The sequence below is a fragment of the Micromesistius poutassou genome, assembly GCF_964030765.1.
Source record: "Micromesistius poutassou genome assembly, chromosome: 22".
Classification (NCBI taxonomy): Eukaryota; Metazoa; Chordata; class Actinopteri; order Gadiformes; family Gadidae; genus Micromesistius; species Micromesistius poutassou.
Genome location: NC_140292.1, coordinates 2,415,423 through 2,434,164, shown reverse-complemented (window position 1 = coordinate 2,434,164; position 18,742 = coordinate 2,415,423). Strand labels below are relative to the sequence as shown.

Sequence of the window (18,742 nt, the reverse complement as noted above, 5' to 3'; positions counted from 1 at the left end):
TATACAGTATCTGCACATACATGCCGTACTCATGTTCGGTCGCACTGTTGTTGTGTATCGCACGTTGGTCGTACGTTTGTCATATGTTTGTCGTACGTGTTGTCTATCGTCCGTTTGTTGTACGTTTTTTGTACGTTTTTGTTTGTTGTACGTTTGTGGTACATTTGTCGTCTGTTTGCCTCGATTGTTTCGGTAGCGTGACTCCTTTATGATCATCAGGACTCCTAGCAGGCCGGCTCTGTAGGGGCCGTCAGGGTTCTGATAGTCCTGGATCCCCTGCAGCTTAAAGATAAAGACCAGCGGACTCAGTAGTGATGGAAGGAGGAAAACAGGATGAGGCTCCAGGCTTATCTCTGTCCCTCTGGTGTCCAGAAGACCTTCTCTCATCTCTCTTCTCTCGTCTCTCTCTCTCATATCTTGTGTCACTCGTCTCTCGTCTCTCTCTCTCTCTCTCGTCTCTCTCACGTCTCTCTCATCTCTTGTGTCGCTCGTCTCTCTCTCTCTCTCTCCCTCTCTCTCGTCTCTCTCTCGTCTCTCTCATCTCTCTCTCTCTCTCTCGCTCTCATCTCTCTCTCTCTTCTCTCATCACTCATGTCTCTTGTTTCTCTGGCTGATACTCCCGAGCAGACCTTGTATCTACTGACACTTAGTGAGAAACATGTTAGCTTTACCCACTCTAACTAGTAGCAACCAATCGCATAGATTATCTTTCTTATTCTACCCAGATGGAGATATACTCTATTTACACACCCTATACAAACACACACACACCCACATGCACGCACACACACACACACACACACACACACACACACACACACACACACACACACACACCTGCTGTCTGACTCACTTCCTGTTCCTCTTCACTCTCTCTCGCCGCCTGTCGATACTTTGTTGATTCTGATGTCGCCGTCCACCAGCGTAATCATGGCAACCGGTAGTTCCCCAGGTGGCTCCCTGCCGCCGTGCAGTTGTCACTGCCCCCCCCCCCCGTTCCCACCGTTCCCACCGTCCCCTCCGGGCCCCCCCCCCCCGTCCCCGGGCCCCCCCCGTCCTTGTCCCTCCCTCGAAGCAGAGCCCCCCGTCCCCCCCGTCCCCCCACGGACCACCAGCTGGGTCTCAGACCACCAGCTGGGTCTCAGACCACCATCTGGGTCTCAGAACCCTGATGTCTGGTCCACGTGACCAGGCCTGCCCTAGAGGTTCAACCCAGTGTTCATGGGTCCATGCCTCTCTGTAGAACATCTGCCCTGTGAACACAGCCCTAAATATAATCCTCCTGCATTCACTGAGTCCTGATAATCCTGAACACTTAGCATTGTTGTCTGAGTGCTCACCTCTCAGAGCACTTCCTGTCTGTCCCAGGATGCTAAATAAGGCGTGGCCCACTTCAACCTCATTACTTTACTCCTCTGCCGGGCTGTGGCTGTGGGAGGTTTTCCTCCCCCCGTCATACCGGGACATCCCCCCCCCCCCATCCCCACACCAGTCGCTAGTGAGGGGGAGCTCAGAGCAGGATGAGGAGGAGAGTGGAGGGCTTTCAGCCTGCTGCTCCTCCTCTAGCTGCTCCTCCTCTAGGGCTTCAATGATCCACCTTTTGTCCAAAGCAACTTACAGCAGTTTCTATTATTATACAAACATGGCATAGGGGTCAGGGGTCATCTGGTTCTAGGAGGCCTACAGGTAGGGGTCAGGGGTCATCTGGTTTTAGGAAGCCTACAGGTAGGGGTTATGCTGGGCCGCTTAACCCCTGTTCATAGTGTTGATACTGGTTCTGCTGGTTTAACCCCTGTTCCCAGTGTTGATACTGGTTCTGCTGGTTTAACCCTGGACCCCAGTGTAGATACTGGTTCTGCTGGTTTAACCCTGGACCCCAGTGTAGATACTGGTTCTGCTTCCCACTGTAGATACTGGTTCTGCTGGTTTCCCAGGGAGATACTGGTTCTGCTGGTTTAACCCCTGTTCCCAGTGTTGATACTGGTTCTGAATGTCTTAGTTCCATCAGGGGTTTGTTGGGATGTGAGTCAGGACTGTTTCCATAGTAGCACCAACATGCTGATGGTTTGAGTTCTTCTCTCCCAGTATCAGGGGTATCCTGTACTTGATGGTTTTTGTTCGCTGGCTGTTTGATTCTTTGTTTTGTTTGAACCGTTTGTGACACTTTAAAGTGCGTTGTCTTAAGATGTGTTAACATATATATACATATGTTGTTTTCATATTTATTTATTTTCCAGAGGTGACTTTGTCTTCTTGTCTTGAGTTTGTGTTGTTGAAAGCGTTTGTGTTGATGTCTTGATAGTTTGTGTAACTGTGTTTGTTGTTTACTGTATATTGTTGTGTTGTGTGGACATGTGTGTCTCTACGTCACCTACAGGGTTCTGAATAGTAAATACTTCCCCCACGGGGGAACCCCCCCCCTACTCCCCTCCTCTCCCCCACAATCCTCCCCTCCGGTCCACAGGCTGCTGTTGCCAGGCAACAGAGGTGATGACCAGCCTTCCTGAGATACAGAGTACCCCGTCCTCGAGTCTGTCACCTCCTTCATCCATAAACATCCTCCTCCTCCTCCTCCTCCTCCTCCTCCTCCTCCTCCCCCAAGCCCTCCTCCTCCTCCAACTCCTCTCCTCCTCCTCCCCCAAGCCCTCCTCCTCCTCCAACTCCTCTCCTCCTCCTCCCCCAAGCCCTCCTCCTCCTCCAACTCCTCTCCTCCTGCTCCTCCCCCCAGCCCTCCTCCTCCTCTCCACCTGCTCCTCCAACTCCTCCTCCTCCCCCCAGCCCTCCTCCTCCTCCTCTCCACCTGCTCCTCCTCCTTCTCCTTCCCCCAGCCCTCCTCCTCCTCTCCTCCTGCTCTTCTTCCTCCCACCAGCCCTCCTCCTCTCCACCTACTCCTCCACCTCCACCTCCGCCTCCTCCTCCTCCTCCATCACCCGGCTCCAGGCGCCCCTCGGTGACGAGATGGTGAATGGCGTTGCCACGGCGACTTGTCCACATAAACCTCAGCCATCAATGGTGGCCGCGTGTCTGACGGATGTGGTGGCCGTGTTGTGAGGTCACAGGTTGTCATGGAAACACACGCTTCCCAGAGAGTTGAGTCCCGAGAGACCTGGCGTATGAGGAGAGAATGTCCTATTATTATTGATCTACTAATGCCTAATAATAAATAAAATAGCAATATAAAGATAAATATATATATATTAATGTATGATAGATATATAATATATATATGAATAAAAGATGGTGGCGTTGTTGTCGTCTTGTTAACAAGTTCCTATTTTAGTGGTTAGGAGCTAGGATGCTAGTCTCGTGGTGAGGAGGTTAGTGGTTAGGAGGCTAGGATGCTAGTCTCGTGATGAGGAGGTTAGTGGTTAGGAGGCTAGGATGCTAGTCTCGTGGGCAGCAGGTTAGTAGTTAGGAGGCTAGGATGCGCTACAAAAGGCTACTGTAAGTCACTGGATGATGAACAGAACCCTCATTCATGTCAATACAGACGGTGTTTACGTCTGCATCCTCCAGCTGTGTTGACCTCCTGTTGTCATGACTCCTGCTGGGGCTTCCTGTTGACCTTTAGCCTGCTGGGGTCACCTGCTGCTAAGGCTAGCTCAGGTCTTAGTTCTCGTGTTTTGTTGGATGCTAACTTTAGCCCTTAGCAGTGGAGAAACTAAGTGTAGTGCTTGGTACAGTTGGTTCATATTTCACACTCGAACATTAACCCTGAAATAGGGCATTAGACTCCCTCTCCCTCTGTAGCTCTGCCTCTGCCTGTAGCTCTCTCTCTCTCTCTCTCTCTCTCTCTCTCTGATCATTGCAGTATCCATCAATGGGTGCAGTGACACACACTGTGCTGCTCTCTATAGTCCCTATATATCTGTGTACATCCTGAGGTGTGTGTCATGTGTATTGTGTGTGTTGTGTTGCAGGTTTTGAGAGGGGAAAAGAGGATCTGCTGCCACTGCCTCTGAAAGATGACTCGTCTCAGTCCATTTCAAAGAGCAAGGTACCAAACCCTGTCACGTTACCATGGCAACAAGCCCTGTCATGTTACCGTGGTAACAACCTCATCAGGCTACCGTGGTAACAACCACCATTGCATTACCGTGGTAATAACTCCATTGCATTACTGTGGTAACACCCCCTGTCACATTTCCATGGTAACAAGCCCATCATATTACCATTGTAACAAGCCCATCACATTACCGTGGTAACAACCTCCATCACATTACTGTGGTGAAAACCCTGTCATGTTTCCGTGGTAACAGCCCTGTCATGCTACCGTGGTAACAAGCCCATAACATTACCACGGTAACAAGCCCATCACATTACCGCTGTAACAAGCCCATCACATTACCGCGGTAAAAAGTGCATCACATTACCGTGGTAACAAGCCCATCACATTACCGTGGTAACAAGCCCATCACATTACCATGGTAACAAGCCCAACACATTACCATGGTAACAAGCCAAACACATTACCTTGGTAACACCCCACATCTTGCTTCATGAGTACCAACCAGCACCACATGCTACTTGTCCAGTATGGCGTTCTGCTGCTCCCTGCTGGTATCCCCTGGTCTGTGTTCTGCTGCGCCCTGCTGGCACCACCTGGTCTGGTGTTCTGCTGCCCCCTGCTGGTAGCCCCTGGTCCGGTCCCGCTCCTCCATTCATAAACACTCCAGCCTCTCCCTGGGAGCCGGGGGTGGTAGAGCGAGGTAGAGTGTGACTGTGTTCTTTCTCTCTCTCCAGTCTGAGACCAAGCTGTACAACGGATCTGATAAGGACGTGTCCTCCTCCGGCGGCCGTCTGACCAAGAAGGAGTCCCTCAAGGTGAGGAGCTCAGGAACCCACGAGGAACCTGGGAGCTGACCTGTTACTATGGTAACAGTAACCTTAGCAGCTCTGAGGGGACTTGAGATGGTTGAAAATAACCTTTGACTTTTTCTGAAATGTGCCCAAAATTGTTTTGTCAGATAAGACATATCGTATAACTTAAATTAATAGCCCAGGCTTTTATTTGTTTCAATCACCGAACTCAACCGGCCTATATTTGGGAAAGGCGTCTATATTGAACAGGCCTTTAATTCCTTTCGAACCAAACTCTTGCTCAGCCAAGATGGGAAATTCTATCAAATTGATTATTTAAACCAGTATGAATATTACGGTACATGTCTAAAAGTTACCAGGCTATCGAATAACATATAAATTACGAATCATTCATTCGATCTAGCTCAGAGAGACAGCGCATCTAGGCCAACCTCATGCACAGAGAGAGAGAGATACAGAGCGAGAGAGAGAGAGAGAGAGCCCCGTATCAAAATACTCACTCTCTTTGGATCAACAGAGAAATGTCTTGCTGCTGGTTCTCCAGAGTTTTGTTCAGCAAATTTGATAACTGACAGCTTGAATTTCAGGTCCTACTTTTTACTCAGTGGCGCCATGGCATTCAAACGTTCACTCGCTGTTGTATGTATGTTTCCCCTGTGATCACAAATGTTATTGAATGTTTTAGGTTTGTTAATGGTCTACTGATTCCATCCACTGGCGAAAGTTGGTAATGCTCGGAAATACTGATGTCTGATGTTGTCATGTGACCCTGGCAAGGCGCTGGGGGTAGAGGGCAGACCACTCGCACTACAATCTTCTTCTTGTTCTTGTTTTACGGCAGTTGCCATCCAGCATATTGGTGCGTTATCGCCAACTTCTAGAAAAAACAGACCCAGCGTCTAGTTGAGACCGGCGTTTATTTGTCAAAACGTGTAGCTACAGCTGGCCAGGAAAAGGGACTCAGTGTTTAATTGGGACTCAGCTTTTAATTAGTTCTACAGTAATTAGATTGATCACTTCCTGTCAGGTAGTTGAGCCTGTGTGTGACCTCCTGTGTGTGACCTATGACCTCCCAGGTGCAGAAGAAGAACTACAGAGAGGAGAAGAAGAGAGCGACCAAGGAGCTGCTGAGCACCATCACAGACCCCTCGGTCATCGTCATGGCCGACTGGCTCAAGGTCCCCAGATACCGCCTTAACACACACACACACACACACACACACACACACACACACACACACACCCACACACACGCACACACACACACACACGCACACACAGACACACACACACACACACACACACACACACACACACACACACACACACACACACACACATACACAAACACACACACACACACACACACACACACACACACACACACACACACACACACACACACACACACACACATCATTGTCTGTGTGTGTGTGTGTGTATTCAACATTGTGTGTGTGTGTGTGTGCGTGTGTAGATCCGAGGCACCCTGAAGTCCTGGACCAAGCTGTGGTGTGTGCTGAAGCCGGGGGTCCTGCTCATCTACAAGACCCACAAGAACGGGCAGTGGGTGGGCACCGTGCTGCTGACCGCCTGCCAGCTCATAGAGAGACCCTCCAAGAAGGACGGCTTCTGCTTCAAGCTCTTCCACCCGCTGGAGCAGTCCATCTGGGCCGTCAAGGTGGGGGGGGCGGAGGGAGGGGGGGGGGGAGGAGGAGAAATTCATCTAGGCCGTCAAGGTCTAGATGGATGGCTCTCTCTCTCTCTCTCTCTCTTTATCATATCTGTGTATCTCCCTTCTTTCTTCTCTAATTCAAATTCAAAAGGTTTCATTTACATTACATTGATTTTTAAGATATGAAATAGTTCAATAAAAAACAGCAACACTGATCTGATTGTAGTCACTCTCCCCCCCTCCCTCTCTCCCTCCCTCTCTACCTCCTCCCTCCCTCCTCCCCCCCTCCCTCCCTCCCTCCCTCCCTCCCCCCAGGGCCCTAAGGGTGAGGCGGTGGGCTCCATCACTCAGCCGTTACCCAGCAGCCACCTCATCTTCCGCGCCGCGTCCGAGTCTGATGGTCTGTCTCACTTTCACACTGTCTTCTATGTGTCTCACTCTCTCACTGTCTCACTATATACTGTATATGATATATATTATGTATATATAACCTGTATGTATCTAACAGGGAGGTGTTGGATGGATGCTCTTGAGCTGGCTCTGAAGTGCTCCGGTCTGCTGAAGAGGACGATGGTCCGAGATGGAAAGGAGGAGCTGGGTGCCATGGCAACGGGAGGAGAGACCTCCATCAACTTCTACAGCCTACTGCGGGCTCACAACATGCAGGGCTTCCAGTGAGTGACACAGGAAGGACCTCTACATGACCCCTATATGACCCCTATAGGACCCCTCTGACCACTACATGACCCATCTGACCTCTACATGACCCCTATATGACCCCTATAGGACCCCTCTGACCACTACATGACCCATCTGACCTCTACATGACCCCACCACCTCTACATGACCCCTACATGACCCCTATATTAACCCTATTTTAACCCTACATGACCCCTACATTACCCCTACATGACCTCTTCTATATGACCCCTCCTTGAGTATTATATGACCCCTCTCTGAACCCTGACCCCTCCATCACCTTTGACCCCCAGAGGTCATGCTCGGACAGCTCTAAACATAACCTGACCCAGCGCAACCCCTGACCCCTGACCCCTGCAGGTTCAGCGACGGGGACCAGTTCAAAGACCCCGACCTCTACTCTGACAAGTCTGACCGGGAGGGCGACCCGGAGCACGAGGAGTCGGACCGGGACCACGACCACGACGACTCGGACCCCGAGGAGACGGACAGCGACACGTCAGAGCGCCAGGACGACCTGGACCCCAACGAGACCCTCAGGGAGACCCCCTACATGGAGCAGTCCCACGAGGAGCTGGGGGAGGTAGGCCTCGCCCCCTGTGACGTTAGACCACGCCCCCTGTGAGGTTAGACCACGCCCCATGTGTGGTGAGGCCACACCCCCTATGTGGTGAGGCCACGCCCCCTGTGTGCTGAGGCCACACCCCCTGTGAAGTTAGACCACGCCCAGGAATGGGTGTAGTTAGGCGGGGGGTCTCTCAGGTCCACCAGGAGGGGGTCTCAGGTCCACCAGGAGGGGGTCTCTTAGGTCCACCAGGAAAGGGTCTCAGGTGTCCACCAGGAGGGGGTCTCTTTGGTCCACCAGGAGGGGGTCTCAGGTCCACCAGGAGGGGGTCTCAGGTCCACCAGGAGGGGGTCTCAGGTCCACCAGGAGGGGGTCTCTGGTGTCCACCAGGAGGGGGTCTCAGGTTCACCAGGAGGGGGTCTCAGGTGTCCACCAGGAGGGGGTCTCAGGTCCACCAGGAGGGGGTCTCTTAGGTCCACCAGGAAAGGGTCTCAGGTGTCCACCAGGAGGGGGTCTCAGGTCCACCAGGAGGGGGTCTCTGGTGTCCACCAGGAGGGGGTCTCAGGTGTCCACCAGGAGGGGGTCTCTGGTGTCCACCAGGAGGGGGTCTCTCAGGTCCACCAGGAGGGGGTCTCTGGTGTCCACCAGGAGGGGGTCTCTGGTCCACCAGGAGGGGGTCTCTCAGGTCCACCAGGAGGGGGTCTCTGGTCCACCAGGAGGGGGTCTCTCAGGTCCACCAGGAGGGGGTCTCTGGTCCACCAGGAGGGGGTCTCTGGTGTCCACCAGGAGGGGGTCTCTGGTGTCCACCAGGAGGGGGTCTCAGGTGTCCACCAGGAGGGGGTCTCTGGTCCACCAGGAGGGGGTCTCTGGTGTCCACCAGGAGGGGGTCTCTCAGGTCCACCAGGAGGGGGTCTCTCAGGTCCACCAGGAGGGGGTCTCTGGTCCACCAGGAGGGGGTCTCTCAGGTCCACCAGGAGGGGGTCTCTGGTCCACCAGGAGGGGGTCTCTCAGGTGTCCACAAGGAGGGGGTCTCAGGTGTGTCCTGGTGTTGCAGGCGGGCGAGGCGGCGCAGACGGAGACGGTCTCGGAGGAGAACAAGTCCCTGATATGGACCCTGCTGAAGCAGGTCCGGCCGGGCATGGACCTGTCCAAGGTGGTCCTGCCCACCTTCATCCTGGAGCCGCGCTCCTTCCTGGACAAGCTCTCCGACTACTACTACCACGCCGACTTCCTGTCCCAGTACGTACCCTCTTCCTGTCGGTCCGGGGTTGTGCGTCTATCTGAAGCTGGTGGAGGGACACCAGAAGAATTCCAGAAACATCTTCACCTTATCTTTACAGTGAAGAGTTAACCCGTGAAAACCGCTGTCGTCCGTAACGTATTCAAACATACAGACCTTTGATCTTCATTTTAACATTATTTACAGATGGATGTAATCTCACTAAATCAATAAATTTATATATTTTTGGAAGATGTTATTAATAGAAATGCAATTTTATGTGATGAGAAAAGGACACCCTCATGTATTGCTGCTTAAAATGCCTTAGATGTGACCTGTGACCCTTGACCTGTGTCTCCGCAGGGCGGCGGTGGAGGAGAACGCCTACAACCGCATGAAGCAGGTGGTCAGGTGGTACATCTCCGGCTTCTACAAGAAACCCAAGGTCAGAGGTCACACCCCCCCACCGCCCCGCCCCCAGCAGGGCTGTTCTTGCTAAGTGATTGACAGGTGCTGAGTGGGTGGTCCTGCTGAGTGATTGACAGGTCCTGAGTGATTGACAGGTCCTGAGTGGTGGTCCTGCTGAGTGACTGACAGGTCGTGACTCCTCCCCCAGGGTCTGAAGAAGCCGTACAACCCGATCATCGGAGAGACGTTTCGCTGCATGTGGCTCCACCAGGAGACCAACAGCAAGACCTTCTACATCGCTGAGCAGGTCAGCCCACCAGACCTTTTAGAGCTCCTAGGACCCTCTGAGCCCTCTAGAACCCTCTGAGCCCTCTAGAACCCTCTGAGCCCTCTAGAACCCTCTGAGCCCTCTAGAACCCTCTAGGACCCTCTGAGCCCATGAGAACCCTCTAGGGCCTTCTAGAACCCTCTGAGCCCTCTAGAACCCTCTAGGACCCTCTGAGCCCATGAGAACCCTCTAGGGCCTTCCAGAACCCTCTGAGCCCTCTAGAACCCTCTAGGACCCTCTGAGCCCATGAGAACCCTCTAGGGCCTTCTAGGACCCTCTGAGCCCTCTAGAAACCTCTAGAACTCGCAAGGACCCTCTGAGCCCTCTAGAACCATCTGAGCCCTCTAGAACCAGCCCAATCCAGACCTTCAGACCCTCTAGGACCCTCTGAACCCTCTAGAACAGCTAGAACCATCACTACACCATCAAAGAACATTTTAGAACCGCCCTCAATTCACTCAACTTATTATAGCCACCCAACGATATTAATGTCTGTGTGTGTGTGTCTGTGTGTGTGTGTGTGTGTGTGTGTGTGTGTGTGCGTCTGTGTGTGTGTAGGTGTCGCACCACCCTCCTGTCTCTGCGTTCTACGTCAGCAACAGGAAGGACGGGTTCTGCATCAGTGGGAGCATCCTGGCCAAGTCAAAGTTCTATGGTGAATATTAACATAACTTAACAATATCGTCATCATCATGTTAACTTTATCTCCATCTTCATCATCATGTTAACATTATCACCATCTTCAACATCATGTTAACATTATTACCATCTTCAACATCATGTTAACTTTATCACCATATTCATCATCATGTTAACATTATGACCATCTTCATCATCATGTTAACATTATCACCATCTTCATCATCATATTAACATTATCACCGTCTTCATCGTTGTTATTATCTGTTGTCTAGGTAACTCCCTGTCGGCCATCTTGGACGGCGAGGCGCGGCTGACCTTCCTGAACCGTGGGGAGGACTACGTGATGAACATGCCCTACGCCCACTGTAAAGGTCAGCTCCTCATTGCACCACTCGCTCATTTCCTTGATTGGATTTTACTGGTTCTAACTAGTTCTAACTGGTTATAACGGGTGGTAACTGCTTTAAACAGTTTCTTACCTGTTTAAACTGGTTCATACTAGTTGTAACTTGTTGTTACTAATGCTAACTAGTTATAACCTGTTCAACTGGTTGTCAGGTAATCCCTTTACGAGACCATGACCCTGGAGCTGGTTATGTGTGGTTCTAACCGGTTCTTACCGGTTCTAACCGGTTCTAACCAATTCTAACTGGTTGCGGATATCCTGCACGGGACCTTGACCCTGGAGTTGGCTGGTTTAAACTGGTTCTAACCTGTTCTAACATGTTCTAACCGGTTCTAACCAGTTCTGACCTGTTCTTACTGGTTTTAACCTGTTATAACTGGTTAAAACCTGTTATAACTGGTTCTATCCTGTTCTAACCGGTTCTAACAGGTATCCTGTACGGGACCCTGACCCTGGAGCTGGCAGGCCAGATCAATATCGGCTGTGAGAAGACGGGCTACAGCGCCCAGCTGGAGTTCAAACTCAAGGTCTGACCCTCACCACAGGGGGCGCTGTTCTCATACTTCATGTTCTCATGTTCTAATGGTCTTTGAGTGCGAGAAAAGCACAATACAAATCAAATTTATTATTATTATTATACGTCATGTCCTCATGTCCTCCCCCTCTCATGTCCTCCCCCTCTAATGTCCTTGTGTCCTCACCCTCTCATGTCCTCACCCTTTCATGTCCTCTCCTCTCCCCAGCCCTTCCTGGGCAGCAGCGACAGTGTGAACCAGATCTCAGGGAAGATCCGCCTGGGGAAGGAGGTGCTGGCGACTCTGGAGGGGCACTGGGTGAGTGACATCACTGAGGGGGGCGGAGCCTGGGGGGGGGGGACATCACTGAGGGGGGTGGAGCCTTGGTGACTGACATCAATGAGGGTGGCGGGACCCTGGGTGAGGTACGTCACTGAGGGGGGCGGAGCCTGGGGCGGTCCCGATGCTGAGGGGGTCTGGACCCTGATGGGGGCCTGGTTCCGGGGGGTCCCGGTGCTGGGGGGTCCCGGTACTGAGTATCTCTTCTGATGTTCTCCACAGGACAGCGAGATCTTCATCAACGACAAGAAGACGGGGGCCCTGGAGCCGTTCTGGAACCCCACGCCAGAGCTCAGGCAGAGCCGGCTGACTAGATACACCGTCCCCCCCGAGGACCAGGGGGAGTTCGAGTGTGAGAGGTAACACCTGTCTGTCTGTCTATCTGTATGCCTCTAGTCTGTCTGTCTGTCTGTCTGTCTGTCTGTCTGTCCACCTCTACCTGTCTGTCTTTCTGTCTGTCTCTACCTGTATGCCTGACTGTCTGCCTCCGCCTGTCTGTCTGCCTCCAACTGTCTGTCTGCCACGTATCTGTCTGTCTGCCTCCAGCTGTCCGCCTGCCTGTCTGCCTCTACCTCTACCTCTGTGTCTCCACCTGTCTGCCTGCCTCTACCTCTCTGTCTCTACCTGTCTGTCTGACTCTACCTGTCTGTCCGTCTGTCTGCCTCCACCTGTCTGTCTGACTCTAGGGTCTTCTCTCTCTCTCCAGGCTGTGGCAGCACGTGACACGGGCGATCAACAACAAGGACCAAACGGAGGCGACCAATGAGAAGTTCATCCTGGAGGAGGCGCAGCGGCAGGCGGCCCGGGAGAGGAAGGGGGTCGGGGAGGAGTGGAGCCCCGCCCTCTTTGAGCAGGACGCGCTCAGTGGGGAGTGGCACTACCGCTACGCAGAGTAATACACACACACACACACACACGCACGCACACATATACATATACACTCACACACACACAGTCTCCGAGCTTCTCAGCTAGTCGTTTCATGGTCAACTCCTCCCCCTAGTAGAGGAGTCCGTCACTACACATCAACACGGTCCATTACCCTTCATTGATGAAATACTGTAACATTCTGAGGAGCAGAAGATAACCGCTAGGAGGAGAGATACCTGACAAGTTATTCACTCTCTCCATGTCTCCCTCTCTCTCTCTCTCTCTCTCTCTCTCTCTCTCTCTCTCTCTCTATACCTGTCTCTCCTCCCCTCTCTCCCACTTTCCCTCTCTCCCGCTTTCCCTCTCTCTCTCTCTCTCTCTCTCTCCCCCTCTCCCTCTCCCTCCCTCCCTCTCACCCTCTCTCCCCCCCCCTCTCCCTCTCCCTCCTCCCTCCACCACCCTCTCTTTCCCTCTTCCCCCCGTCGCTCTCTCCCCCTCCCCCCTCCCCCCCCAGTACCCGGCCCTGGGATCTGTTGAACGACCTGATCCAGTTTGAGCAGGATGGTGTGATCCAGACCAAGGTTCGCCACCGGACCCCCATGGTACGTTCAGGAAGTCTTATTAGTCTCAGTAACCCGGCAGCGAGGAGGGACACCTGCAAGTGCCAGGTATGACCCCCTGACCCCCCCATCACCACCGCTACCGCTGCACCGCGCCTTGTCCTCATCTGACTGTTGCCATGGCTACCGCATCATGACGTCACCCTGTCGCCACGCCTACCGCATCATGAGGCCACCCTGTCGCCATGCCTACCGCATCATGACGTCACCCTGTCGCCATGCCTACAGCATCACAGTGTTGCCATTTCTGCAGCATCATCTTGTCACCTTGTTGCCATGCCCACAGCATCAGAACATCACCCTGTTGCCATGCCTACAGTGTCACAGTGTTGCCATGCCTACAGCATCATGATGTCTTACTGTTGCCATGCATCACCATTACTGTTTGGCTGCTTCTGTCTCTTCTACCTTCATTTGTCTGGTTTGATATATGGCGCCCGTTACCATGGTGATGCTTGTTAGCCTTGTGATGCTTGTTACCGTGGTGATGCTTGTTAGCCTGGTGATGCTTGTTACTGTGGTGATGTTCGTTAGCATGGTGATAATTGCTTGTGATGCTTGGTTGTTGTGATGATCATTTCATTCTGGTAGCTGCATGCGGTACCCCTTTAACTCTTTCCCTCCCTTTCTCCCTCTCTCTCTCCCTCCCCCCTGTTTCTACCCCTCTCCCTCTTTCTCTCCCTCCCTCCCCCCCTGTCTCTACCCCTCTCCCTCTCTCTCTCCCTCCCTCCACCCCTGTCTCTACCCCTCTCCCTCTCTCTTTCTCTCCCTCCTCCCTGTCTCTACCCCTCTCCCTCTCTCTTTCCCTCCCTCCCTCCCTGTCTCGCTCCCTCTCTCCCTCCCTGTCTCTACCCCTCTCCCTGTCTCCCTCCCTCGCTCCCTTCCTGTTTCCCTCTTTCTCTCTGTCCCTCCCTCCCATTCTATCTCTCCCCGTCTCTTTCTCTCTCCCCCTCTGCCTGTCCTTGTCTCTCTCCCTCTCCCTGTTCGCCCCCGTCACCCCCCCGATCTCCTAGGTAACGGGAGCGAAGAGGAAACAGAGTGAGAAGGTGAAGAGTCGTGAGAGAGGCTGTTCGTCTCCTGAGGCCGACGGCCGCGACTCCTCCGGCAGCGAGCGTCAGTACAACAACACACACCTAACACACACACCTAACACACACACAAATGTGCACACATCCAACCGACTCAAACACTTCTAAAAATGTTTTGGGATGGGACAACCGGAAAAGCGGATTGCCGGAGATGATGTAGTTAGCAGACCAATCACAGCCGTTGCTGCTAGGTAAACTTTTTGGGAGGCGCAGGTCAGGCGGTATGCATATGTGTATATTTATACTTTATGTTTGGTTCCTCAGGACTGAAGACCAAGACCAGTGGGAGGCTGAAGAAAAGGACCGACCTCACTGAGGTCCTCAGTGCCATCGACGCCATCAAACGCACCCAGGACGACATCAACAGGTCAGCGGGGGGGGGGTGGGGTTAGCTAAACCTGACATCAACAGGTCAGCGGGAGGGAGGGGTTAGCTAAACCTGACATCAACAGGTCAGCGGGGGGAGGGGTTAGCTAAACCTGACATCAACAGGTCAGCGGGGGGGAGAGGTTAGCTAAACCTAACATCAACAGGGGGAGGGGTTAGCTAAACCTGACGTCTGCAGGTGTTGCCTCTCAGCTAAAGGGGGCCGGGTCCACTGGGACAGTCTGGTTTAACCCTCACTCTACCTGGAGGCCTTTTAGATAACCCCCAACCCATACCTCTGCTGAAGACTGTGTGTGTGTAAATGGTCCTCATTTATATAGCTCTTTTATCCAAAGCGCTTTACAGTGTTGACTGACATTCACCCATTCATGCACACATTCACACACCAACGGCGGAGTGAACCACGCAGGGCGACAGCCAGCTCGTCAGGAGCAATTAGGGTGAGGCGTCTTGCTCAGGGACACCACAACACTCAGCTAGGAGGAGCCGGGGATCGAACCAGCAACCTTGTGGTTACCAGCCAACCCGCTCTACCTCCTGAGCTAATGCCGCCCCGTGTGTGTGTGTGTGTGTGTGTAGGAGCGTCAGCGTGCTGCGGGGCCGGACAGGAAGTCGCAGCGTGTCGGACGGAGCCTCCTTCCTCCAGCAGAGAGATTACGTCATCATCATCGTCCTAGTCCTCTTTCAGGTCCTCATCAACTTCCTGTTCAAGTAAAAGCCCTGCCAGAGAGAACACACACCCACACCACACACGTACACACACACACACACACACACACACACACACACACACACACACACACGTACACACACACACACACACACACACACACACACACACCAGACTTGTGTAGCATCCATCTCTCTGTCTCTTAAGAACTCGCACCACTGCCCCCCCCCCTCCCTGCCCCCCCCCCCCTCCCTGCCCCGAGGACAAAGCCACGCCTCTAAAGAAGCGCTCCCAACCAACCGACTTTTTTATCGTTTGGAGAGTTCCCAACATTTCAAGAATGGAGATTGTTACCGTCATACTGTACTTCTGTCTGTGTGAGGGTGAGGCCGTGAGGCTGTGAGGGTGTGTGGGTGCATGTGTGTGTGTGTGTGTGCGTCAGTGCGTGGGCTGTGTGTGTGTGCGTGCGTGCGTGCGTGCGTGCGTGTGTGTGTGTGTGCGTGCGTGCGTGCGTGCGTGTGTGTGTGTGTGCGTTTGTGTCTGTGTGTCTGTGTGTGTGTGTGTGTGTGTGTGTGTGTGCGTGTGCGTGTGTGTGTGTGAGAGTGGTAGTGAGCGGTCACCATGGCCCCCTGGTGGCACTGAGGGACCCTGCGTCCGGGGGGCGTTTGAACACTTCAAGACGCCCTGGTCTCTCCCTGCCAGCTCTGGTCCCTCCCTGCAAACTCTGGTCTCTCCCTGCCAGCTCTGGTCCCTCCCTGCAAACTCTGGTCTCTCCCTGCCAGCTCTGGTCTCTCCAGGAGGATCTCACCAGGGACCAGGACTTTTAATGTTATTTTGTAATACTTGTGACTATTTAAGATATTTGTATGATGTGTGTGGACCTCCTGTGAGGAGGAGGAGCTGGGAGGAGGTCCTGGGAGGTCCTGGGAGGTGGAGGTCTCCTCCTGGGAACATTGGGAACGACTTCCTCCTCTTGTTTCCGGCTCTTTTTTGAGCCGTCGGCACAAATGCACTGGAAGCTTCCGCCGATAGCTCGTAGCGTTAGCATGTAGCCGCTAGGTGGTGTTAGCGGGCGGGGTGTGCATTTTCAGGAGGCTACCAGGAGTTTTCACTCCTTGTTAGATGCAGGCAGGATAGTCTAGAATGGTGCTGAAAGATGACCCCTGACCCCTACCTGTAGGCCTCCTAGAGCCAGATGACCCCTGACCCCTACCTGTAGGCCTCCTAGAGCCAGATGACCCCTGACCCCTACCTGTAGGCCTCCTAGAGCCAGATGACCCCTGAGCCCTACCTGTAGGACTCCTAGAGCCAGATGACCCCTGACTCAAACTGTTTCCTAATGACGTGTATCTGAACTCACTGTTAGTCTCTCTGGACACAAGTGTCTGCTGAATGCTAGATAGTAATTGGAGGAATCGTTAAGACGTAACGTGAAACGATGAGAAGATGCTGAGTGTTGCCATAGAAACACAGGTGTTGTGAGAGTTTGTTCCAGTGCATTTGTGCCTTGAAGGTGTGTTTGAATAACATTCCCTGTAATATTCTTAGTAGATCTTAGCTGGAACCTTTTCTAACCAATACCCTCACCAATCAAAATCATTCCAATAATGACATGCATGTAGGCAGCGGCCAATCACAGCATAGTATATGCGTGAGTCCCGCCCACTGTGTAAATAATATGAAGTCTCACCTGTTGTGTTCTGACCAGACCCTCTGTGTACACGCCAGTATCATGCACCCAGTGTCTTGTAGTATTGGCTTTACTAGCGCACCTGTCCTAGCTCACCTGTCCTAGCTCCCTTGTCCTAGCTCACCTGTCCTTACTCACCTGTCCTTACTCACCTGTCCTAGCTCACCTGTCCTAGCTCACCTGTCCTTACTCACCTGTCCTAGCTCAGCTGTCCTTGCCATACTGAAGACAGACACCAGGGCGGGCTTGTGTTACTACAGACCAATCACATGGGTTGCCACCGTCTTCTGATTGGTGGAGCCCTCATGTTTAAACACAGCTTCCTGCTGTCCGAGTCCAGCAGTGCTTCATGTCTCAGTGTGTCCCCAGAGCCGTGGGAGCCGATCCGTGTGTCTGCACCGTAGAATGTAGAGATCAGAGGAATCACCTGTGCCTTGTAGGAGGAGGGGGGGGGGGGGGGGAGGAAGAGGGAGGGGGAGCAGGGGTGAGGTCAGGTGGGAGTGGTCAGCTACAACTTCACACTGCTCGTCTTTAGTGAATGTGCTGCCATCTGAATTTAAAAGTCAAGGCACCTTGGGATTCCTCATTACACCTGTACTAGGGTTCACCTGTACTATGGTTCACCTGTAGGTTCACCTGTACTGTGGTTCACCTGTAGGGGAATCACCTCCAACTCACTCACAACACAATCATCCAAATGCTGAATATATAACAAAATGGCAGACTCCATCTGCATCTCCACACCCACAGCTCCACTCCACTCTGTATAACAGTACTAATACTGCCACTGTAGTACACATACTACAGCTACTATACTAGTACTATACTTGTACTGAAACCAACCCTGCATACTAATGCAGAGTCACCCTAGGAGGTAAACCCACAGAGTACCATGACTCCCACTATACCCAGTATCCCAGTGCAGTATACTGATGGAGAGTACACACTCCTACAGGAACCAGTCAGTAGTGTCAGTATGTGCCACATGATGCCTTAGAGAAGAGCCCTCATTGGCTCAATATATCCTGACCCCACCCACTGTTGTCATAGCGACACAAACACAGGCTCCGAAAGTTGCTACAGAGAGAGGGAGTGAGAGAGAGAGAGAGAGAGAGAGAGAGAGAGAGAGAGAGAGAGAGAGAGAGAGAGAGGATGAGAGGATCGTACCTCTCTCTTTAACTGATCGCTTCTTCACCTCTTTACATCTGTTTTTGTGTCTCCCTCTCTTTCTCTCTCTCTCTTTCTCTGTATTCTGTTTCTTTGTTTTTTATCTGGCTATATTTTACGCTTTTTGTCTTTTGTCTTTGCTTTTCTAATGTTTTATGTTTCTAATTTTTTGTTGATTTTAACTTTGTTTGTCATGTGACTGGCTTGGACACACCTCTTTCAAACTCAGCAATATGATGATCTCACGGCGACTGTAAAGCGATAAAGTTTCACCAAATAAAAAGAAATGTGGGCCGTCCCACCGCTTTGGTTCTGAACCCTGATTGGTCGGTTTGGGTGTCGGTCATTGTGTCCTGAGTCTGAATTCATTCATGTTCACATTATTTGAACACATTTGATCATTAGAAATAACCTTAAATTGTTCCAACTTAAGTGAATTATTTGTTATAAACGTCACCTCGACAGGTCAGCGTCATGACGCCTCACGGCCGCTAGAGGGGGGCTGTTGCGTCATGATGCATCACGGCCGCTAGAGGGGGCACTGTGCCACGTGTCTCCACCATGGAGCCACCCGCTGATCTGCATGCGTCATCCGCCCGCTCCGAGGTCCTGTCCGCTGATTGGCTTAGTGAG

At 52.5% G+C, this 18,742-nt stretch overlaps 1 protein-coding gene across 2 annotated transcripts in view; it reads left to right on the top strand.

Moving 5' to 3' along the window:
* osbpl8 (oxysterol binding protein-like 8) overlaps positions 1 to 18,432 on the top strand; it is a 25,108-nt gene extending 6,676 nt beyond the window's left edge. Inside the window, exons 3-22 of one of the 2 annotated variants that reach the window (XM_084486755.1) lie at positions 3,921 to 3,997; positions 4,744 to 4,824; positions 5,898 to 5,999; positions 6,299 to 6,502; positions 6,812 to 6,896; positions 7,005 to 7,170; positions 7,556 to 7,778; positions 8,815 to 8,999; positions 9,343 to 9,424; positions 9,596 to 9,694; positions 10,274 to 10,370; positions 10,630 to 10,728; positions 11,193 to 11,290; positions 11,507 to 11,596; positions 11,840 to 11,976; positions 12,324 to 12,509; positions 13,002 to 13,089; positions 14,121 to 14,220; positions 14,460 to 14,562; positions 15,162 to 18,432. In XM_084486755.1, the coding sequence (XP_084342881.1) occupies positions 3,921 to 3,997; positions 4,744 to 4,824; positions 5,898 to 5,999; positions 6,299 to 6,502; positions 6,812 to 6,896; positions 7,005 to 7,170; positions 7,556 to 7,778; positions 8,815 to 8,999; positions 9,343 to 9,424; positions 9,596 to 9,694; positions 10,274 to 10,370; positions 10,630 to 10,728; positions 11,193 to 11,290; positions 11,507 to 11,596; positions 11,840 to 11,976; positions 12,324 to 12,509; positions 13,002 to 13,089; positions 14,121 to 14,220; positions 14,460 to 14,562; positions 15,162 to 15,297 (2,438 nt within the window). In that variant the 3' untranslated portion in view covers positions 15,298 to 18,432. Of the gene's footprint in view, positions 1 to 3,920; positions 3,998 to 4,743; positions 4,825 to 5,897; positions 6,000 to 6,298; positions 6,503 to 6,811; positions 6,897 to 7,004; positions 7,171 to 7,555; positions 7,779 to 8,814; positions 9,000 to 9,342; positions 9,425 to 9,595; positions 9,695 to 10,273; positions 10,371 to 10,629; positions 10,729 to 11,192; positions 11,291 to 11,506; positions 11,597 to 11,839; positions 11,977 to 12,323; positions 12,510 to 13,001; positions 13,156 to 14,120; positions 14,221 to 14,459; positions 14,563 to 15,161 lie in introns of both variants that reach the window. The other variant, XM_084486754.1, reaches the window with a different exon arrangement.
* The last annotated feature ends 310 nt before the right edge of the window (positions 18,433 to 18,742 follow it).